The sequence below is a fragment of the Pteropus alecto genome, unplaced genomic scaffold (assembly GCF_000325575.1).
Source record: "Pteropus alecto unplaced genomic scaffold, ASM32557v1 scaffold86, whole genome shotgun sequence".
Classification (NCBI taxonomy): Eukaryota; Metazoa; Chordata; class Mammalia; order Chiroptera; family Pteropodidae; genus Pteropus; species Pteropus alecto.
The window spans coordinates 3,426,761-3,451,198 of record NW_006442109.1 but is presented as its reverse complement, the minus strand read 5'-3'; the positions used below and the strand labels follow the sequence as shown (position 1 = coordinate 3,451,198).

The 24,438-nt window shown below is 45.8% G+C and overlaps 1 protein-coding gene across 2 annotated transcripts in view; it reads left to right on the top strand.

The window, feature by feature from the left end:
- SAMD4A (sterile alpha motif domain containing 4A) overlaps window positions 1–14,398 on the top strand; it is a 203,447-nt gene extending 189,049 nt beyond the window's left edge. For both annotated transcript variants that reach the window (XM_006920168.2, XM_006920169.3), the window contains 2 exons: window positions 4,472–4,555; window positions 9,956–14,398. In XM_006920168.2, the coding sequence (XP_006920230.1) occupies window positions 4,472–4,555; window positions 9,956–9,984 (113 nt within the window). In that variant the 3' untranslated portion in view covers window positions 9,985–14,398. The remainder of the gene's footprint in view (window positions 1–4,471; window positions 4,556–9,955) is intronic.
- Window positions 14,399–24,438: the final 10,040 nt, after the last annotated feature.

Below are 24,438 nucleotides of genomic sequence, written 5' to 3'. Positions count from 1 at the left end.
CCTGCTGACCCAGGCTCAGCCACCCTTGGGGTCCAGAGGAATTAGGAGCAGCCCTGCAGCAGCACTGGGAAGCCGCAGGCTCCTGGCCACCTGGAAGGCCTGACAGGGAAAAGGCAGAGGGGACCAGAAGCCGGCTTCAAAGGAAAAGTATGGGGCAGGGCAGGCTGGCAATCTCACAGGGCCGTGTTCTGGGGATCTTAACAGCTTCCCTTGCACAAAACCATGTGCAAACTACCTTTGGTACTGGACTACCCAGATGTGAAATAGATAAGGCAGTAGCTTCCATGGCAGCATTTTATGGTATGACATACCTGTTCACAGCAAACGTCCCTTAGGCACCAGTTCAAGATTGGAATTCTTCCACCATTAGAATGCTGCACACCTGGGAGCACAGTGCTTGAGGCTGTTATCATTCATTTCCTCCTTAGCGTGACTGTTTTCCTGATTCCTTTCAGAGAACTGCCTTTCCAAAGAGCAGGGAGAGGGAGGGTACCATCCGTGCACTGGATCCTAGGGCAATGGAGGAGGCTAATATGCAGAGGCAGAGACCAGAATAGGAATCCACCTGAAGTTCTTGATAAACATTTGCTCCTTGCCGTCTAGTAAGCAAGGCGAACAGCCCTGCTCAGGACTGGCAGATAATGGGTAGAAAGGTTGGTAAATGAGTCAATATATTACAGCCAAGAACCCAGCCGGGCCTGTGCCCCCGCTGCATCTGAGAGTCAAGTTCAAAGAGACCAACTTGGGGCATGATAGTGAGAGTTTTTTCATGAAAGTGAGAGTCCCAGAAGATTTCTGCAGAACTTAACTTCTGCAGGTTAAGGAATGAGGCCACCAGAGAAAAGCCTTGGCCCCATAACAGATTTAGGGATGCGACTCGTTACTCATGTTCCTCTGGCACCAGCCATGACCTTTCTGTGATCGGCAGCTTGCCTGCCATGCCAACTCCATTTGCCTGCCCACACCGATCTCTTTTCCTTTTGTTACCATTCCCCCTCTCTTTCTTCTTGGTTCCCTGCTTTGTCTCCCTTTCTTCCTTATCCTCCTCATCACAGTGGTCCAGATCCCACTCCCCGTCCTCTGCCCCTCCCTCATCAGCCTGTCTTTCCTGATATCTCTTTCTGCGAATCCACTTCTTAGTTAACCAGATTATAAAGCTTTTCTCATTATTCAACAGAGTAGCCTCAGTTTTCATTGGCAAAGTGCAGTTCCAAAAGTTTTTCCTAAAATACCCAACCTGTCTCTTATTCTAAAGTCCTCAGTGCCTTGAGAGAGATGCAGATTTGCACTTTGGGTGCCACAGACATGAAACTCAGCAGGCATGGCCTGTTTCTGCCAAGGAAAAGCCGCATGGGGAGGCCCCCAGATAGACCCTGCAGCAATACCTCATAGGGATGGGCAGCCACTCCCTTCAAGAATCTTCTTGACCCTGGGCCTGAGCACTAGGCTCTGTACTTATGGGACTTCTGAAAAGGCACAAGTAAAAAGTCCCAAGTCAGCCTAAACCCTGGGCATCCTAGAATTGAAGAGCCTCACTAAATCCTGGAATGATCTGATGGTGAAAGGAAGCATTTCTAATATTCAAAGATGGCACGTGAGCTGAAGAAACGGGCCTGCTCTGGGCAAGAGGAGAGAAGGCTCAGTTATAGAGCCTTTTTCTTTAGTGAAAACTGGAAAGTACGTCTGCCTGGTCCATTACAGCTGGTGGCCCAGGGTAACTGCAATGAGTCTTTTGGGTTACAGGAGCCATGGCAAGAACTGGCCTGGTGGGTATGGGTACTGTGGGCCTGAGGGGTGGGAGCTGCCCACCCCTCTGGGGCTTTGAGAGCTCTGCCCACCAAGCCACACGTGGCCTAATGCCCCTAGCCTGAGATAGAAACTGTTGTCTACCCAGCTGGTCTTGTACATGTGAGGAGATGCCGCAGATCTGTTTTTATCAAATACAGAATTAAAAAGTCACACTATTAGGAAACTCAGGAGTATGAACATATGGGTTTCTCCCAAGACTTACAATTTTTCAGAGCCGTTCTGAGAGAGGCAGGGGTCATGACTCCCCTGCACACCAGAGGGAAGATCTGGAGGATAAAAGGCAAGCATGACAACTTTCAACCTAAAAGAGCAGCCACTAAGGTTTGGAGATTCTGGAGCAGAGCGCCCCACGTTTCTCAGCCCCCTTTTTGGAACACGCGATCCCAGGCTTGGAAAATGGCATTTTGCTGCGTGTTGGCAAGAAATCCTGCAGCTGAAACACTTTTCTCCAAATGTCGAGCATCTTTATTTATCCAAATCTCTCCACAGTGTTTGTTTAAAGGGAAGTGCTAGAGAGTAAACTAAATTTTACAATGAGCATATGGATGGCTATAATTGCTCAGGGTTTTTTTTTTTTTTTTCATATTTGCTAACTGGCTATATATAAAATTGTGTTTCTCTTTTATAGATTTCACACCCTGAAGGCTGCTAATTTTTGCATGCATATGATTTTCACATGAATGGATGAAAATACTAAAATACTCTTCTTCCCTCTGGATTGTCTAATTGCCCCAACCCTACTGTGAGAGCAACCAGTGGGTGGGGGTGGGGAGACCCTTGCATTCTCCTGCTCAGCTTCCCTGGAAGCCCAGTCGGCCTCTGTCTACTCGTGTCTACTGGCACATTTGTCCTTCAGACCCATTGATGCTGGAACTTGTGTCAGCTCCGCAGTGCCTTTTATATTGATCCATTTTGCCAACCCTCTCTTTGAGAATTTTAAATAACAGAAACAACATCTGCCTCTGAATGAGCTAGTAATGGGGAACACAGATTGCAAAAAATATATATTTAAATGTATAACTAATCAAGAAAAACAAATACTTTGGTTTAGTCATTGGTTTCAACTTCCTGTCTCACCAAACCACCAACCTCATTAGTAATCTCTAACCCGCCCCCGCCCGGAGCGCCCCCTGGTGGAAATGTGAAGGAGCAACGAAACGGCCTGAAGTTTGGGACACAAGACTCTCCTTTCACAGATAGAAGAGCTAAGACCCAAAGAAGAGAACAGCTTCCTAGGGTCACATATGGAGGCAGTGGCAGTGCTGAGACTTCTCTGGCACTCCCACTGCAGATGTTTTTCCTGCCGCCTCCCCGTCGGACTTCACAATTCTTAGCTGTCAGTTTCCTTCTATTGCTCCATTCGTTCTCACTCAGCAGACATGTATCAGGTGTGCAGAAGGCCATAGCAGGATATTATGGGAAGTATGTGAGAAGTATGAAAGCATTGTCACTGTCTGCAAGGCACTTCCAAGCTATTCAAGGACATTTAAGAGCTCTGCGGTATGAGGGACCAGGGAGAGGCCAACAGTGGGGGCCCCAGTAGGACAGAGGAAGGGGCCTCAAGGGGCTGTCTGCCACTCGGAGGAGGAGGAGTGACTGGAGCCTGGGGAGATAGGGAGCATTCGGATGGCAGAGGGAGCTTTGTGGTTGAAATGCACACAGCATTGTCCTGGACGGTGGGAACCCGCAGAGCACACATTTCAGCCCTCCTGCTAAGTGCCTGATGATAAGTATTGACAGGCACCCACAGTTGCTGTGACATGTAGCAGAGCTCTGGCTCTGGGGTCAGACCCATGTGGGTTCTCGTCCCAACTCCGTGTTAGCTGGCTAAGCTTTACAGGTCACTCGGCCTCTCTGAGCCCCACTTGGGAAATGGGTGCCCAGCACAGTCTTGGACTCAGAAGAGGCCCTCTCCATGCTGTGGTTTTCATTCCCTGCTCTAGCAGAAATGTACCAGGCCCAATCTAGGCTCCAGGAGCAGAGCCAAGTCCTGTGCCAATGAAACCACATTCAGCTGGGGGGAAGCAGCAAATAAATACGTGATGTGTCAGATGTTGCAACGGTTATGAAGAAAAATAAAACGGAAGAAAAGGATGGGGGCAGAAAAGATCCATTCATATACGATGAACAGAAAGGCCTTTCTAAGGAGACAGTAGAACGAGGGACAGGATGGCAGATAGAGGGAGAGCCGTGGAAATGTCCAGGGGCCAACATTGTGGGCAGAGGGAAGAACAGTGCAAAGGCCTCTGGGGTAGAAGAGGGCAAGGGGCCGACTGAAGGAGGGGAGAGCTGCACAAGGGCAGGAAGGTAACAAGGGGCCAAGACTGTGTGAGATCTTGCAGGCCATGGCAGGAGGTTGGCATACCTCTGATGGGAAGCCACTGGACGATTGTGAGCAGAGGACTGGCAGACTATGACTATGACCAGCTATTTTTAGTCACCAGTTTTCTTCCAGCCTCCCATGTTCACAGTGAGTTTGACTTAGAGGTTGGTTGAACCTGGGTGTAATGTGCCCTCCGTTCTGACCCTGACAGTCCTCCCAAGTCCTCCCCGGGAGGCACGACAGACCCTCACCCTGACAGGTGGAGCCATGTGGCACTGTGCATACTTTCTCTTTGTTCTTAGAATCCCTGTCACCAATATAACTCTTTGTCCCCTGCAGAATTCCAGCTTCCTGTGACTGAACCTGACATCAATAACAGGCTGGAGTCCTTGTGCCTCAGTATGACCGAGCACGCTCTGGGAGGTGAGTCGTCATCCTCGCATGTTACTGCACATGCGAGGCTGGGAGCACCAGCCGTCTGCTGTCTACATTCCGGCAGTAACTTGGAGGGTGGGCAGAGCACGAGCAGGGGAAGGCAGGAGACAGGGAGAGAGTGGCTTCAGGTGCTACTGGACCCGCATCAAGCCACAGCACACCGAGCGGCCCACAGCACCCCGCTCCTCTTCCTCTCCTGGGAGGTGAGTCAGGGGGACTTGGAGACTGAGATTGTCCCTCTGTCCCCAGAGGTTCCACCCCCAGTGTACACTGGAGTGGTTATCCAAGCCAAATGAGGGAGCCGAAGAGGTCAGGAACAGAAAACGTGGCTTTGAGCGGGAACATCCCCCACAGCCTTGGATTCTTTCCCTTTCGGCACTAGATCCCCTAGTCTGGTCCAAGCATATCCCAACTTGCTCTAAAAACAAAATTTTTGAAACAAAAATCCTCCTTGTTTTTATATCTCCCTGTTCCAAATGGCTTCCACAATGCCTGCAGCCCCAAGCAATCTGAGGTGTCCTTTGCAGTGTGACAGGGACTGTCTAGTTGGATGTGCCTCTGGTGTGCAAGGCCCTGACCCCATGAGGAGGTCCTAGAGGCAGGCAGGCCTTTGGTCTGAAGCCCTGTATTGTCGCAACAGCCCCAGGAGGCTTTCAGTGACCTCCTCGTACTAAATTGGGTGCCTTTCTCCATCCTGGACTCACTTCCAGCCCTGGGGATGGGAGAGATCCCATCTCTCCCTTTGGCCGGCAAGGGAGAGATGTCCACTCCTTCCTGCCAGCGTCCGGGGAGGCTCTGAGTCACGGAGATCCAGAGAGGCCTGCCGTGACCCTTCCCAATAGCCCTCTCCAGGCTGGATGCGCTCAGCCACCCCAGGGACGGGCCAACAGCATACCTCGAGCCAAAATTTGTGCTATCTGGCAGCGGTGGGGAGAGAGACCGCCATCAGCTACTGTTTCAGAAAGTGTTGTCTTTCTGACCAGAGATTTTTAGATTTTTAGTCTCTGCAGACACAATCTTATCGCGAAACCAAATTTGAGGCAGATAAATGCTCTGCATGCAGCAGAGTTGGAAGGCTGGGACCCCACCCACCTGACTTTGCCTGTGCGAGGCTCTCCACAGCCCAGAGGACGCCTCCACTCAATGACAGAGGGAGCTAGCTGAAGGCCCTCTTGGCTGCTGGCCAAACAGACGGTGGGAGTGCACAGCACCTTCTGTGACCTCCCCAGGGTTCCAGGAACTCCATTTGCAAACTGTGTTCTCTTCCTCGGCTATTCAGATCCTAGAAACTTTGCATCATTGGTCTATCCCTGGTATCCCTGGGGAGAGGTACCACTAGCTCCCCTTCTCCAGCTAACTGAGAAGATTGGGTCAGCTCGCTCATGAGTAATGAACTCCTAACGAGTAATGAGAAACAACCCAAAGGTCAATCGACAGACAAATACAGGTGAACCAAACGTAGTGTAGCCATACAGTGGAATCATTCAGCCTTAAAAAGGAATGAGGTACTGATAGATACTATACCGTGGATAAACCTGGAAAATAATATGCTGAATGAAAGAAGCCAGACACAAAAGACCACACAGTATATGATTCCATTTATGATTTTATAAAATTTCCAGGATAGGCAAATCTGTAAAGACAGAAAGTGTAGATTAGTGGTTGTCAGGGGTTGGAGGGTGGTGGGAGTGGAGAGTGACTGCTAATGGGTACGAGATTTCTTTGGGGGGTGACGAAAATATTCTGGAATTAGATCATGGTGATGATTGCACGACTCTGTGAACATGCTAAAACTTACTGAACTGTACACTTTAAAGGGGTGAAATTTGTGACGTGCAAGTTATATATCATTTTTTTTTCAAAAAATGGAAGCCCCCCCACACAAATACACACTCATCGACCTTGAGTCATGCCAAGCTCAGCCCACTGTAGGCAGCTACATCCCCCTCCCACCTGACGGGCTGGCTCTGTGAGGAGCTCTCCCTGCCTTTGCGAGTCAGCAAGGAGAACTGGCCTTTTCCCCCTGGGCTTGATATTGCTCAGATAATTGGCACTAAGTACTAACATTATCATCATTATTAGCAAGAATGCCAAATGCTCTTTGTTAAAAAGAGGTTTCCATTCAAAAGATTTCATTTTTTTAGCCCATTCTCCTGTATTTACAGCAAACCTCTCTGAACCGATATGTTTTTGCTAATGTTTTCGTCTTATTAATCTCCTAAGCCTTTTGATTGCTGTGTTTTTTTCTCAATAATCCTCTCTGGTGGGAAGCCTCGTAAGCAGTTTCCTGAGCAGAGAATGCAAATTAAGTTCAGGGTGGCCCAGCTGGGCACAGTGACATTGTGCTCTCCCACTATGACAGCACCTCTCTGCCTGTCTACCCCTTCCAGGTGCCAAGGAAAATGACCTTGCTGGGGACAGAATGCCAATGAATGAAGTCATTTTACAGAAAGACAAATGACTAGGGAGAGGAAAGCAGAGTGAAAAAGATTCCTCTACTTGTGTCTCAGGAAAGGCAGGAGAGTGTGTCTGATTTCCTGGGACACCACATCCCAGGATGGCCACTCTCATGCAGCTGGTCCACACGCCCCAGGCCTTGGGGGGCCCACACTTTTGTGCTGACATGTCTGCTCTCTCCGTCTCCTCCACTAACTGCTGCCCTCTTGGTACCGGTCTTAAGCCACTTTTCTCTTTGGCCTTCCCTTTTTATCTCTTCTTTTCCCTCCTGCAGGTCCCTCCAACAGAACCTGAGAGGAAGCCCTGGGGGTGGGTTATCTCTGCCATCTTGGTTTGTGAGTCTCATGTAAGGCTCTGTTGAGTTCGCTCCTAACTGGTGGCCCAGGGTGTTTAGGAAGACTCGGTGCCAGACCTAGTAGTTATTTTCCTCCTGTGGCTAGGTTGTACAGGCAGGAATACCCACGAATACAAAAGTGAGTCTCCTCCTGGCAGAGTGGAGTCTGTAGTGAATCATACCATGAAGAGGAATGCTCAGTTCACTCTCTGATGGTCCAGGGTTCGTGCTTCACATGTCCCCCTTGCCATTCCTTCTCACCTTCCCTCCTTACTCCTTCTTACTCCTTACTCCTTACTTGCAGTTCCACTTCTAGCTGATATTGGAGACTTTGTGCATGTTAGAAAATTGCTCCATTTCCTCAAGATGCTGTTCTGCCATTTATCTGAAATTTGTCATAACTGTAAATCTATAACTGTAAAACCTATGACGGTTACATGTGAATGGGACCCCTTGGGATTGTTCAGTGCACAACTTGCACAACTGTAAATGGTGAGTCTGGACTTACCTGTTGGTCATTTCCCTACCCTCACCTTTGGAGGTTGGAATTCCATGAAAATGTGACTTAGGGTTGAGTTAGTTGAGATTTTCAGGTTTCTAGCATCCCACTTCTACAAAACTATGAAGGGTTGGCATTAATGCGTGGGCCAGTGAGCCCCATGTGAACCGCCTTCTACAGATGAGGGAGTGACCTCTACACTCCCACCCCGTGCATACTGTTCTCCCATGACCAGTTACCACTGCAGAGCCACCAAAAGCAGCTCAGGTTGACACCCACAGAGGGTAGGGAGAGGTTACTGATTATAAGTTCACATAAGATTAATTGATGCTCTGATGTCACAGATAATCTTAGGGGGCTTTTGCTTTTTTAGGGATAGTATCTCCAAAATTTGTATAGAACTTCACACACACACACACACACACACACACACACACACGACACAGGCATATAAATAAAACTGGAGAAATCTAAATATAAAATGGGTAAATTGTATCAATGTTAGTATCTTGGTGGTGATATTATACTAAAGTTTTGCATGTGATCCTGCCATGGTCTTAATCAAATTCTCAATTAAGAAACCTTTTTCCTCCAAGTCCCTGCTGGCAAGATGCCAGCCTGGCATCACCCATGAGGAAGCCAGAAGACCCTGCAATGGTCTCAGCACTCCTCCATATCACTTAGGTTTTCCAGCTTTCTCTGGAGCACACCACCACTCCCTTCTCACACCTGAGTTCTACCTGGTGAATCTAGATGCTCCATCTGGTAGACCAGGTTTGTAACATGGCCTTCATGTAGTGGTCACTGAACACAGTCATTTTTGCCTCCTGTGATGGCTAATCCATGCTTCTCTCTCTGCTCACTGATAAGCTCTTGTCAGCTCTCGCATGAACCATTGTAGGGGACTCTTAACTGGTCCTCCTGCTACCAGCCTTGCCAGGAAAGCCATTCTAAAGTCAGATCTGGCAACTCTACTGTTTATAATTCTCTAATCACTGATGTCTAAGCACCTATTCATAGTACACAAGACCCTTATGGCTGATTCTAGGGACTTTCCTATAGTCCCATGTGTAAGCAGAAAACCAAAAAGGGATCAGACAGCCTTTGGGTCCCTCTGCCATCGGTCTCACTCATGGCCTCTCATCTCTGACATACATGTCCCCCACTTCCTCTTTAGCCCAGTTTCACCGATTCTCAACAACACAGACGTGGCACATCTTGGGTAGCCTCAGCACACTCCCACTTCCACAGGATCTTTCAGTTCCCGATGCCCACAACATCTAACTATGGTGTCTCTGCCCCCAGTCAGATTCTTGGAGAGAGAATCTGGATCAGTTTGGGTCAGATGCATCGCCCTGGTCTGCTCAGTTGTGACCAGGGGTCAGAGTCACAACTATGTCATCCCCAGTCTTTCAGCAGATATTCAAGGTGGGAGGGAGATGCTCCTGAAAAGAAGGACGTGAGCTAGACAGGTCCACCTGCATGTCCATTGTGGCCCCTACCTGGCTGTCCAGCCTCATGTCCTGCCAGTCCTCCATTCCCCTAGCCTTCATCCTAAACCTCCAGGCTGCCCCAGCCTCCCCATTTGATGACCAGTATCGTGCCTGTACATGAGCTGTATGCCCTCCCCACCCTCAGCCTCTCCTGCCTCCTCCTCTCTTCTCCAACCAGCACCATCTACAAAAGTCATTTTCTAGCTCTGTAAAACTGTCCATGATTTCCAAGGGTTACTTAAACACTCCTTCCTCCATGCTCCTGCTATGCCCGGTACATAATCCATTATAGCAGTTGCCACTTGTACGTCATTGTGGGTTTACATGCCTGTGTTCTGACTAGAATGTAAGCACCTGGAGGGTGAGGATTAGGTCTTTACATCATGGTTCCCAGGCTCATTATGGATCCTGGCAAAAAAAAAAATCCATTTCCCAGATAGTGAGTGGGTGGGTATGTGAATGAATGAGTGAATGAATGAATGAATGAATTTAGCCTTTATCTGTCCTCAATCTGGGAGGCCCAACATACATGGTATGGACTGGGGTGGACATGAATGGAACTGTTTTTGCTCACCTGTGCCCACCATGTACTTCTTTCTCTCCAGACGGTGTTGACCGGACCTCCACAATCTAGAAGCTGAAGATGAGAGTGACCGCGCTGGCCGTGAAATCGACTGCTGCGGGTCCAGTGTCAGCCATCTTCAAGGTTGCACAGAATCCTACAAGATGCTTTGCAGCCTTTTTTTCCCTGGTCCCTCTCCCATTTTGATTTTGTGAGAGCGTAGGTCATCCTTGTAAACATATCAGTAGACCTGGGGTTGGTTATTCTGTCATTTGTTACTGTCATGGGATGGCTTGCTGTGTGGGGTTGGGAGGGGGTCTCTAGGGAAACACAGGACTGGGGTGGGGTGGAGGAAATGCAAGTGGCTTCCCAGATGGAAACAGGGGAGAAAAAATAAAGTACCGCCATGAAAGAGATAAGAGAGACACAAGAGAGAGGCAGAAGAAGGCCCAGCCCTGGGAGCCTTCTCACAAAGCCTGCCTTCCTAGTCTGGCCCCAGGAGGAAGTCATGGATACATGTGACCAAAGCAAGATGGCGGCTCACGCTTTTATGTCCCCACCCCATTGGAGTCCCCTGAGGCCTCTGCTTGGAATCGAGCCACAGGAGAGGGCCATATGGTAACGGGGGCAAGAAGGGAAAGATTCCCTCCAACAAAATTTCAGATAAACTTCGATTTGTGTATTGTTTACATAACAATTTTAAAGGGTACATAATGTGTAAAGAGTTTGAATAGAACTTCTCTTCATAGTATGGTCTTTGTAAAGGATTTGTCGATATGGATTCATTTTTTTCCCCTCTATTTTTATAAGAGCAGCAGGGTTGTGTTTTGAAATGGCTGCCAAGCTCTGCTTCTTGGGAAGACGGATACAGTCACGTAGGCCTGAGTTGTCTGTCTCTCACCTGTGGGTGGGAAGAGCATGTAGATGGATCTGAAGGACAAGAAGGTGTTGGAATGGGTAGAGCGCTCAGGAGAGGACAAGGACAAGGAGGATGGCATCATGTGATCCTTTATGGTTTGCTCACAGGTGACCTAGAGATTCTAAAAGAATCCTCTGGCCCCTTTCTGTGCTGGATTTGCTTCTCACCCAGAAACCTCTTCCCACCCTACCAGGGTGTTTCATCCTGTCACTTGCTGCGTGCACACACACACACACACACACACACACACACACACAGGGTACAAATTCTATGGAAGGAGAAAAGGCAAGGATGGACATTTTTTCCTTGCAAGAGGCCTTAATACCCAAATAATGAGCTAAAAACGCCACTTACAGTACGTTTGCCCACAGGAATCTGAGCCTGGGGGCTGCACCCCCTTTGCTCACTCAACGCTGAGAGGAAAGTAGAGAGCAAGACCCAGCACAGTGTATAAGTTGTCAGTCAGCAAGTAGCAGAGAGAGCTGTGATGAGAGGTCCAGCCCCTTGCCTGGCCCCACTGTCCCAGGTGGGCAATAAAAGATGTGGAAAAGGTTACGTTCATGATGGAAACGACGGTGCTGTCTATATGGTGTTCGTCAGTGATTTGCTGTGCCGTTGGCTGATCTACCCATCCACACAGAAGGGAGATAAAGCCACTCATTACAGGGTGAGAGATTAAACTACACTACCACAAAGTAATGGCTCTATTTGTAAGGGAAAGAAAGACTATGTTTCGGAATTCGATCCAATGGAGGGTATTAGACGAAATCCAAGAGGAGTTGCGCTCTGTACTGGAAAATTGGGCTGTGTAAAGGATGGTACGGATGCTCAGCCAGAGGCAAGATCAGGGACATGGTATAAGGCCTGTCTATTAAATGGGTAAGTCTGGCGCCTTTTTTTTTTCCCCCCCCAGCAAAGTCAGAGTCAAAACTGAAAAGATCAGACCATGAAAATCACTGTACTCACTTATGGTTATTTAAAAAAAAAAAAAAGTTAATGAAGTAAATACAGATTTAAAAGGCTTTAATGAAACCCAAACAACTTTCTTTTACCTTCAAGATTAAAAATGTACATCCAACGTAGCCTTAGGTGGCATTGGACATTGTAATAAGGCTTTTAAAGTCCCTTTGAGGTCTATAAAGGTCAGAGCATCTTAACTGTGTAGAGAGGCTTTAGCAAGCAAAGAAAGATTGAACTTACAAAATCATGCATTGCATTTAAAAAAAAAAAAAAAACTCTCCTTGGGTGACTACATTCTAAAGATGCAAATCTACGTGCAGAAAGAGGCAGCATTTTTTAATTGATTTTTTTTAACCAAATGCCATTAACATTTGTTCTTCACACCCCTTTTCTAAATAAGCTTAGTGTTACTTGAGCAATATTTGGGAGGAATGATCGCATGCAAGGCAGGAAGAGTAGGTCAAAAATGTTGAAGGCCAAAGGTAAGACCAGAGGGTTTGTGAAAGTGGTTTTTGGATGCTAAGAAAGTTAAAGAGGAGAAAAATCGATGGTATTACAAGTCTCATGGAGAGATGAGAAATCATTCAGATCTGCTGCAATATATCCATAAAGACTGGGATTGTTCAGAAAACAGATTGTGAACACAATCACATCAGCATGAATCCTTTAAAAGGAAGACCTTAAAGTATTTGCAAATCTGAATTTCTATTTATTCCTTCACTGAATATAGAAACAATGGTTATCTGATTATTAGAGATATTATTTTGGGTATGTTACTTATTAACTTGCTATGGCTGGTAACCATGATAAAGTCTGTTATTAATAACAACATAATTCTTTTTTAAAAAAAAAAAAAAAGAAAAGCTTATTTTTCATCGACCGTGTATAGATTTATCTACTTAGTTGTGTTTTGCTATTAGTGTTTTAATTTTTTTAAGTTGAGTGTTCTGATCAATTTTAGCAGCCTGCCCCCACCTTGTTTGAGTCCTGTGTTGACTGCAGGTAAACGGCTCAATTTAAAAATCCTAAAACAAAAGAATTTTATTTATAAAAGAACCAAACAGTTGCATGCATAAGGCTGTGAAGTCGGATATTTAGTAATAACGCGGCAGTGCCTTTTTTTGTATTTACCCATTGACCCCTAAATGCAACTGTTTTATATTAATAGTGAACATTAAAAATCTCAGAGTAAAATCTATTTCACTACATGTTTTCCCCCTCCTTGTTCTGATTTAATCAGTGTGTATTTGGCATCTCTACACTGTCCCAGGGACAGTGGTGTTCTACGATATTGTTATCATGTATGATGTTTTATTGGTGCTTTTTATTCATAGTGGTTTCTTACCAGAAACATTAGGAAGACACACATTAACTGTGTACAAGAAATGAAACATTGCTGCTGATATGTTTTGTTTTTTAATTCCCCACACGCTCTTTGAGTTTCACTTTTTAAACAGGGGCCAGCAAGCAAATTAGACGCTGCTGGGTCTGCCTGCAGAGGGCGGCTGTTTGCACCAAGCTCTCAAATCCTGAGCATTGATGGTCCCTTTTTGGTACTCAGGACTGGAGCAACAGCTGGGCCCCTGTCTCCCATTCGTTTGAAAAGACACTGAGGGAAACAAGGTTTTCTTTTGAGGTGTCGTTTGTTGCCTTTTATGGAATGGGAGCCTTCTCCGGCTCTTTTGTTCTTCTGTACCTCTTGTAGCTACTGCCGATGCAAGGTTTGTAAATGTGCACTCCCCGGCTAGAATTAGGATCTCAGCAAGAGCCTGGGCTGGGGGATTGAGCTGGGCCGAATGCATAGGCATGCAATCAGAAGGGCAGCGAGGGGAGGAAAAGCAGGTCCCAGTCTCATTGGCCCTCTGGAGATGTCTGCAGCAGGCGGCTCCAGCTTGCGTGCAGAGAAACAGCCTGACCAAGGCGCTCAGATGTGCCTATTACAAGAAGAACCTGCGGAAGGATAATTTGCACATGGGGCTGTGATAACACTAATGTTGATTTTTTTTTTCTTTTTTACAAGTCATCGGAGATGTTTGCAAAGTGAGTTTTATTTTTTGTAATTCCTTTATCTTTACTTAAAGGTGAATGTGTATTCCTCTGGGAGGAATAGGAAGAAAACAGGAATGTTAATAGTGTCAAACAGAAGACTTCCTCCCTTATTAATATATAATCCTCATGTATTTATGCCTAATGTAAGCTGACTTTTAAAAAGCTTTCTTCTGTTGCATGCCCCATGCAGGCATCCCTGTTGTACATGCATGCCTTTTGTCCTGTTTTCCTGTATAAAGTTAGTGAACAAAGAACTATTTTTGCCTAGTTCATGTTGCCAAGCAATGCATATTTTTTAAATTTGTCATATATGGAAATAGCATGTTTGTTACATGTAAAAGCTTTACTGATATACAGATATACTAATGTTTGAAGATGCTGTTCTTTGCAAGTGTACAGTTTTCAAATGTTGTTACCAGTGAAACACCCTTGTGGCTTAAACTTGCTACAATGTATTTATTACTCATTTCCTCCCATGTAACTAAGAATCATGGCTATATTTCATATCAACGTTATATTGAAAGTGAAGGGAAATGATTAATACAAGGTTTTGTAACACTGGTGTGTGTGTTGTTTTTTCTTTTTGTCAATACGATCGATTAGAAAACAAGAACTGAATCTTAGAAATAAGCCAGCAAAGAAGAACGAACATGACATCCCTATTAACTATTCCCACCTGGTCATTCTACACAAGCTATGTCTTCAACTAGGAGCTGCTTTGCTTAATAGGTAGGGAGAGAGGTATAAAATTTTATGAAGTTTGATTTGCACTCAGAGTAGCCAATAAATTCATCACCTGACTTAGGGGCATGTTTCTAAATACAAACTCTAACCCTGCAGATGATATTGTTTATAACTTACTCTCCACTTTAATGCCTTTGAAATCATATTTCACCCCTTAACCACGGCATAAAGAATAGCAACCTTCTTGGAGCCTCGGGGTTTTAACTATATTCTACTCTCATTCTACTACTACTAATTCCGGCATGATATTTAATATATATTCTAAATAATGTCAGTTAAACATATGGCTAGAGAGAATAACCTAGATTTGAATTCTGGCTCCAGTAGTCTCTGGCCGTGAGGTGGTGGGAAAGGTACTTACCCTCTCTGAGCCTTGAGTCTGGTTTGGTTTGGCCTATACTACTCAACATCTATGTAATTAGACCTCTAATCCAAAAATAAAAAAATAAAAAAATAAATTAAAGACCAAAGAAAACAGGCTATAGAGGTTTTTGCCACCAAAATCTAGTAACCCAGTAACTCAAGATTTCTCTGAGGCAACCACAGCTTGACATTGTGACAATGATCACATGGCGACTCCCTTTTCACTGGCCTCAAGCTACTCAAGAGACACGCAAAACCCAAAATGGTCCCTAGAAACATGAAGAAATGCCTCATAAGCTGAGATACTAAATGAAATTCTTCCTAAGTTAAATTCTTATAGCCCAAATGAGCGTATGACCGAGAATTCTATAAGGAAGGGGGGACCATGTACAAAAGAAAAGCCCAGCCTCACTTTTGAAATGTGTGGAATGAGGGTAAATGTGAGAGTTGTGAGATTGAAGGAAAGGGAACAGGGCTCAGCACGGTGCCTGGAACAGCGCTGGTTAGCCATTTTGATCAACAAAGCTGTAGCTCTTTGCCAGTGAGCTTTGTAACAGCCTGTTCAGTCCTGGAGAGGAGGTTACTCATATAGTAAAGCTTTTAGGACTCCCCCTTACAGTCCCCTCCTCCCCCAAAGAGACTGAATTCCATTCATTAAAGAGGGATGGTTAATGCCTGTATAAAGCCAAGTATGCTGGCTTGGAAGAGGCTGCAATAGGTTTGAGTCAGCGGTCCTGTAGGGGCACAGGTGAGTTCTATTCACTCATGCTCTCCATGCTAACAAGAAAGGCACCAAGGCGCCAATACAAAGAGAACTCAAACTCATGAAAGCACCTTGGCTTGGTCCCTTAAATAATTACTACATCTGTTGGTGGCCCTGATCCCCAATCTGCCCAAGACTATTATGTCCAGAGTTTGAGGGGAGGCCTTGCGGACAGCAAAAATCTCACACCTAACCAGAACCTAATCCTCCTCTAGAGAGATGTAGAGCAGTCAGGGAGGAGCCGGCCCACCCAGAAGCACAGTGTGGCAGCTCGGATTTTGTCCACTTCCTCTTTCCCACTGAGCAATGCTAGCATATCACATTCCAGCACCGATCTCACAGACACTGTCCACTGGCTTCTACGAGCACTTCCATTTCCTATTTTCCATTCACACATCACAGTCACTGAGAACTCATCCTTCCCTGGGCACTTCAGCCTCTGGATCCTCAATAGTAGCTGCAGGATGCCCTAGCTCCCTCGGTGCTTCTCAAACCATCTGTGAATTCCGCTTGTGGTGGTATCGTTTCTTTCTAACCTACATGATCCAAATCTTTTGTAAAATACAATAAAAGTAAAAGAAAAAATTAAAATGCCCCTAATATTGTACTAGAGTCAACAGACAAAATCATTCTGTCAGATCGCTATAAAATAACCCCGTTATAGCTCCCTAAGCTGTAGGATCAGCCTGCAAAATCAATCTGGGAGGTTATACTCAGGATGAAACGATAGAAATCCCCTCACCCAGGCCAGTAATGCCCGCAATGCAATGGAGGCGTGACTATCTGGTCTGAGGAATGCCTAGAAGCTGGCCCAAGGATGGTGAGTGCTGTGTTCACTCGTCGTTTCTAAGAGCTGAAAGAGCTGAGAAAGGGGACATGTTGGAAGGGAAGGAAGAGGGGAGTCTAGCAAGTAATGGGACTAGGGGTGGGAAGATAGAGCCCGAACTTAGTCTTTGGAAATGGGACAGACAAAAGAGTATTGTTTCCATGGCAACTCTGACACCATGGTCTTCACACTCCACAGTCTTGGTTTCTGTCCCAGATGGACAAAGAATGGAAGCTGTTTCATGTGTGTGTGTGTGTGTGTGTGTGTGTGTGTGTGTGTGTGTGTGTGTCTGTGTGTCTGTGTCTGTCTGTCTGTCTGTCTGTCTGTCTGTCTACACATTTGGGGATGTGAGTATGTGAAATAGAAAATACGGGTGACTATGAAAACGGGAAACTTTGGCAAAACTGAAGCGCAACACCTCAGTCACTGCTAAAGAGCTCCAAGAGAGCAGATGATCTTTGACAGGCGTCACCCTGGCTCAGTGGCTGCCTTCAACCAGCCTTGCCCCTGGGGCTCTGGTGCATGGACACTAACTTCTCTGTAATGTAAACCTGAGAATTCAGTGTCTGAGAATTTCCTCCATGGAATATTTTTCGCTCTTAAGTGGTTTCTACTTCAATTTTTAAAACCAACGGAGAAACATTTTGGCAACCTTATAAAGCTCAAACTTTATAAAAAGACAGCTTTGTGTTTATGCTTCACTCAGGATGCATGCTTTTAAACAGTATGTTCCACAGTTCTTTGAGGTTTTATTTTTTTAAGTCCAATCCAGGAGAAACAAAGTCGGAGCTTTGGTGAGTGAAACAGTCCCACCAGAGCTGATGGAACTCGAGACAGCCCAGAAGTTCCAGTTAAACCCCTCTGTGGAGACCACAGTTTGGACTGGGTGTCTCTATTTGTGCCAATGTCCTTGAGAGATAGTTCCAGTTTTCCATGTCATAAATTCTAACGGGCTCCAGAGTGAAGTCAGACGAACCTACAAAACCCCACAATCAAATCTGTCCAATTGGATCTCATCACTTTGCTTTCCGTTATGTTTATCCCAGATCCGTTCACTGGAAAAATGGTGAAACATGGATTCACCCATACACAAGTCCCTTTTAGCATTGACCGTTGACCCTGTTACTCATCCAAGGTGGACTATGTACAAAGACAGCAAATTGTGCATGAGAGAAATAAATTGCATACATGACCAATCATTTCCCTCATCCGTTGCGAAATTCACGAGCCCACACGCTACCTACTTTCTTCCGTTCCTGTGCTCAGGGTCCAGATTGCTTCATCGCCTAACTTTATACTACTTTGCTCTCCTAAGACAGAATCCAAGCTGTCATTCACCTGCAGTTCACTGCACCTATCGATGTGTGCTTCTAAAGTGATCATATCCAACTATCTCTTCAGTAAAGACCCAAGGGGGCAGGCCCCAGGCTTGCTGTCTTCCTCATACAACAGGATTTCCTGAGGACTGGATGCTGACCAGCTCCATGTCTGGAGACTGAGGACACCTTGCAAGACACAGTGCCAAGTTCCTTCTAGAATTGGTAGGTGAGTCCAGTTACAGTGAATGACAGGAGCCTCGGAGTCAGGGTGTCTAAGAGGGCATTTTTGCTGAACCCCTCCCCAGCAGCCACGTTGCCAGGTCCCTCTGAAGAAAGGGAACAACACTGAGGACAAGCAAGAGCTCTTGGAGAGGCCCTCAGAGTCATTCCAGATTTGAGGCATGAGAGAACATGTGAGTTTGAGGAACTGAAATAAGTAAATATAGAACTGGAATGGAGAAAGCAGAGAATGGGAAGTGGTGGGGGATCAGGGCTAGGGACAGGATGGAGGCAGCGGCCGGGTTATAAGGACTCTGCCTTGAGGACCATAGCTGCCCTGCCTGCCAGCAGGATGATTGGATGTAGGGTTTGTTTGTTTGTTTGTTTGTTTTGTGAAACCAAAGGCCACATGATGAAATGTTTCCCTCCTGTCCGACGAGCCAGCCACCCCATGCCCCTTCCTGGAGACTTTCAGTGTTAGTTTTTGGTGTTGCTCCCAAGGGATATTTTATACATTTACAAACACTGATATATTTTCTCTCTTTTTACACATAAGAACATAGCATGCACACTGTTCTTCATGATGTGGTACTTTTCTTTTTTCATTTAAATCAGTTTTGGAAACTATTCTATACTATCGCCTCATATTTTTGGATGGCTACACAGTCCTCCGGTCTGTGGATTAATGTGACTTCTTAACCAGCCCCTCGCTGACGGACACTCAGGTTGCCTTCGCTCTTGCTATTACAAACAAGGCTATGATGAAATAAATTGTATGTAGGTCATTTCTCAAGGGTGCCCACAGTGAGAAAGTGTGATTGCTGGATTAAAGGGTATGATATCAGTCAGTGTTCTCCAGAGAAACACCATTAAATATACATATACATGAGAGAAAGAAAGACAGAAACATTTTAAGGAATCACTCGATTAGGGTGGGGGGCAGCTGGCAAGTCTGAAGTCTATAGGGCAGGCCAGCAGGCTGGAAACTCAGGCAGGAGCCGATGATGCTTCAATCTTGAGGCAGAATTTCTGCTTCTCCCAGAAACCTCAGTTTGGGCTCTTAAGACCGTCGACTGATTGGACAAGGCCCACTTACATCACAGGTATTATTTGTCATTTTCCCAGTTTTTCCCAAGTCGCCTTCCATAGATTTATACTTCCAGCCACAATGGATGACCATGTTTTATTTCCTACACTCTCGGCAATTCCGATTATCACCAATTTTTAAATATTTTCCAATCTAATAAGTGAAAAATGTGTTCTTTTCATTTGCATTTCCCTTATTTGGGTGAGGTTGAGCATATTTTTATGTGCTTAATAGTCATTTGTAATTTCCTTTGAATTGTCTGTCCATATATTTACTATTGGGTTATTGACCTTTTTCTAATAATTTATAGAAGAAGCTCTTTGTATATTGTGGAAATTAACCTTTGCTCTGTGATATGAGTTACAAATATTTTGTCCAGTTTGTATTTCGATTTTGCCTGTGGTAATTGTTGCCATAGAAAATTTTTTTTTAATGTAGTTGAATTTCTTGATCTTTTCCTTTTTGGCTTCTGGATTTTGAATCATTTTAAAAGGCCCTCTCCACTTTGAGACATGCTATGTTTTCTTCTAGTACTTTTATGGATTCATTTTTTTTTTACATTTATACCTTTGAACCATTCCTTGTGTAAAGTATGAGGTATGGATCCAATGTTATTTCTGTGCAAACATGGCTATCCAGTTGTACCTATGCTATTTATGGAATAATCTATCTTTCCTCCACTGATTCAAAATGCCATGTCTGTAATTTACCAGCTTCCTCCATGTATTTAGTTCTATTACTGAATGTCTTATTTTTCTTTCCAATGATATGTTTGTCTATTCATGTACCAGCACCCCCATTGTGTTAATTACTATAACTTAAAATTTTGTTTTAATATCTGGTAAGGAGATTTACATTTTAGAAAGATCACTCCATCTCTGTTTTGTGAAACGGATTATAGGAGAGGCATAGTGGAGCTGTGGAGACGCATCAGCAGTTTCTGCATTAAATCAGACAATCTGCAGACTTGAAGGAGTGACAGTAGGAAGAAGGAGAACTGGCCAAACCTAAATGATTCTTCGGAGGCAGCCTCATCATGTTTAATGAGGGACTGGATTAATAGGTATTGAGAGAGAGACAGAAGAGTCCAGAATGCGTCCCCAGTTTCTGGCCTGGGCATTTGGGGAGCTGGAGTCCCATTCACCACGGAGGGAGTGGGCTGGGTGGGGGTAAGGGAAGCAGATGGAATTTGTTATGTTAGCTGACCTACCTCATCATCCAACACAAGTCACCTGGGAGAAATAATAAATAAAAAGCTAGCAGTGATGCAGAGACTCATGTATTATGCCAGTAAGTTTGATGTTGGGATTGTCCCACTTTGCAGATGCGGAAACTGAGGCTCGGAGATGTCAAGCAACTTCTCTGAGGTCACAGAACTGTGACAGGGAGGAGCGGGACAGGAGTTAAAATCCAAGTCTGTATAACCTCAAATCCTGCTAGGAGGGGACCATGGCTGGCTGTCTTAGGCTCTGAGACCCCCCGTATGAGCACTCACAGTAAGGAGAACATGGTGAATCCTCTAAGCCTTTTCTTTCCAACATCTGTTGCAGCCTGAGACACAAGGGTACATACAGGCAGCAGAATTCTACAAAAAAGGACTGCCTCAAGACACTGGCTAAAATATGTCCCTCGTTGTAGAAGAGGAACCCTCATAGCTGTGGTTTTCAGCCTATCTGCATGCTGATCACATGGGGAGCTTTATGAGCTGCCGATGCTGGCCTACCCCCAGGGACTGACTAGGTTGGCCGGGGATATGGCCTGGGCATGGGGATTTTAAGCCCCCAGGTGATTCTAATGTGCTGCCAAGGGTGAGAATCACACATTAAGGGGACCTGCTTTTCCTCTCCTACTGAGGTCCTTGGGTGCCCTACCTTCTGGGATCCTCTAAGCCAGGTGGAACAAGCAATGGGGTTTCAGCAGGCTCAGAGCCACTTTCCAGATGTCTGCCCCTGCTGGCTTGTAATGGTGCTTGTAATGCCTACCACAAGGGCCCAGTTTTGGAAATTAATGTACTTTATTTAGGTTAATGAATTTTGTTGCTTGGGATGACTAAAACATTAGCCAAGTGATGCATTAGCCAGAATTCATCAATTTGATTATCCATGTATCTGTCAGCACAAGTTAGATTATGTCGTATTAACAGACACCCTCAACATTTCAGTGGCTTAAAACCACAAAGACTTATTTCTCAGTGGGATGCATGATCACAGGTCAGCTAGGGCCTCTGCTCCACACAGCTCACTGAGACCCAGGCTGACACAACTGCCACCGCTGGAGCACTGATGTTTGCTATGTCAGAGGAAAAGAAGGATGTGGCCTCTTCCAGAAGTGAGCTCACATGTCAATAGCCAAAGCAAGTCACAGCCACATCTAACTTCGAGGGAGCTGAGAAGTGCAATCCTACTCTGTGCCTGGGTAGGTAAGATTGTAGGGTCCTCTCGGCCAATGTCCATCCCCACTGTTGGGGAATCTTGGCCCTTTACAAAGCAAACTCTGGTCACTTTACCTGGGTTCACTGCCTTTCTTCAGATCCTCGACGTCGGGAGGGACTTGAAGTAGCGTCATCAGACACTACTGTCCCACCCGCACATGCTGTCCAATCGCCAAAGTCTCAGAATCAGGCCCAGCCTCATCTTGTCAGACTCTCCTCCTCTGTCAGCTCCCAGTGGACTCTGAGCAAGCCAATTTCTTTTATCATTCATTTCCAGCTGGGCTGCAACCTGTGGATTACTCCAGGTTCAAAGCCTCAGAAGCAGGGGAATTTACTGCTATGAAAGGTGCTTTCAGAAGCAATGGTTCTCACCTTCAGGGCACATTTGAGGCTGCTCTGACTCAGTCTCCCATTCAAAGACTAGGTTCTGTGGACAGCCGGCAGGAAACCGACAAACCTGACTGTTTGAGGGACTGACTCGAAAAATAAAATAAAAAGGAACAGGTGCCAGAGCAGCAGAAGTGCCTGCAGTGGCTTGCCACCCACCTCCACTGGATGTGCCTGATCAAAGAAGCTTTAGCTCAGCCCCTCCCCGTATCCAGCAGAGACCCCATAGAGACGAGCTACTTCCCCTCTTCTGCTGACGGCGGCACAGACAGACGGTGCCTGCTGCTTCCCGTGGTCTCAGATGCACCTTTAGAGAAACTGCCCGTAAGACTGGCTGCTGAGCAGGAAAAGGGCCTTCTGCTCCGCAGATGTGACTCCCAACCTCAACTCAAGGTGCTTTGCTTTTCAGGTCTATTCTGAATGGGGCTTTCCTTGGCCAGGACTCTGAAGAAGATCCTAGAAAACCAGAAGCTCTGTGTTCATTTTGGAATTCAGCTTCCTTCACTTTTAAAATGAGATTCTACCCTTCTAGGTACTTTGAAGTGCTGCCAGCCTGAATAGACGGCTTTAAACGCCCTGGGGCTTTGGAGCCCAATTTCCTGAGTTCAGTTCCAAGCTATGCCACTTACTAGCTACATAGTTCTTGGGTAAATTCCTTCACCTCTCTGTGCCTTAGTTTCCTCCATCTGTGAAATAGGGGTAATACCTAGTGGGATATTAAATACCCAGTGAGGTATTTAGTCCTCTGTATTGAGGATTAAGTGAGTTGATATATACAAAGCACCCAAAACAGTGCCTGACACATAGGACATGCTCTTGAGTGTTAGTGGCTAATATTATTATCATCATTATTCCAAACCCCAAGTGCCATCCAGTCTATATCTCATCAGCTGATGGCAGGAGTCATAAGCTACAAAGTAAGAACTCTCTCCAGCCTAGAAGTACTTGCAGATCCAGGCATCCTGTGGACAGACCATTTCTCCATTCCCCTTGGATTCCACAACCATGGCTATAGGCTTGGAGACTTGATATAAAAGTCAGGAAACATGAACTCTCATGATGACGCCCCCAATGGGCTACTGAGAAAAGACGTCCCCTAGCCCTTCTGCGTCTGCTGTGAGTGGAGAGGAGGAAGTAAAGGACACAGATGTCCCATGCTGCAGGTACTGGGAGATGTCATCTTGCAGAAAGAGAGTTTGAAGTGTGATGAACCTGGGACATAGAGTTCTCTTGGGGATTCCTTCCTTCTCGTATCTGGGGAGAGTTTGTTAATAAAATCACAGAGAGGTGAGAAATGATGAAGGAACAGTGAGAGGCAGCAGTTCAGAGTGTATGGAGGGATCTGGGAAATATAAAGCACTCTACAAATAAGATAAGGTACCGTCCTTTGGCCTGGCTGCTCAGGGCAGGGAAGCCTGGGACAGCTTAGTCCATTTCATAGCAGAGTCACCCTCCAGGCAGAGGCTGACCTAGCACTCACAACCCAGGGTTCTGCACACACATGCACATATACGTATATCACACATACCCATGCATGCACACTCACACTACACAACGCTGAATACACACACACACACACACACACACACACACACACACACACACATCTATCCGCAGGGTTGTTATACCAGTTCCTGCATGACTAAGAATCCCCCAGGCCTAGCAGGAATCAATAAGCAATATATTCAGTGGCCGTAGCAAGGAAGAAAAGGTCACCTTAAACATTTTCCCTGGCAAATCTCTTGTCACATTCTGGAAGCCCAAGAAGAGGTTCCAGAAATGAGAAGGGAAAGCAAAGCAGCAGCTGACGCCCTCTGGCGGACAGTGTGGTCTCAGCTACCTGTACATTTGCTCCCCAAGACAGCTGCAGAGCAGCACAACTCGACAGCTCCACTCAAATCAACACAAGTTTGCTTGGTGGCGAGGGGGAGCAGGAGGTGTGGCTGGAGAGGAAGAATATAAGAAAGAGACCATCCCTGCCGGAGAGGAACTCAAGGTCTCCCAGGTCACCCTCTCTTCTAGCCTGGGATTGCTCTCCCCGTTCTGACATCCAGAGAGTAACAACTTAAACATAATCATAAACAATCATGGAAGTTCCACTCACTGAATCCCCCTGTGTTCACATCCTGCACAAGGCACTTCTCATCCAGTAGTTCTCATCCTCCTTGCAACACTGTGACTTAAATCGCGAGTCTAGTTTCACAGATGAGGCTCAGGGCAAGTGACTTGCCCAAAATCAGACAGCCCATAAACACCAGAGATGTTATTTAAATTTACTTTATTTTAAACACATACTAATGGTACAATGCTTTTCAAATGAGTTTATAGTAAAAACACATCTCTTTCCCGTCACTGTCCCCACTAGGTCATCAGCCCAAGGGCAACCTTGGTTTTTAGTTTCTTGTAGCTCATCCACATATATCCTATGCATATAAAAGGAATCTTTTTTAAAAGCACAA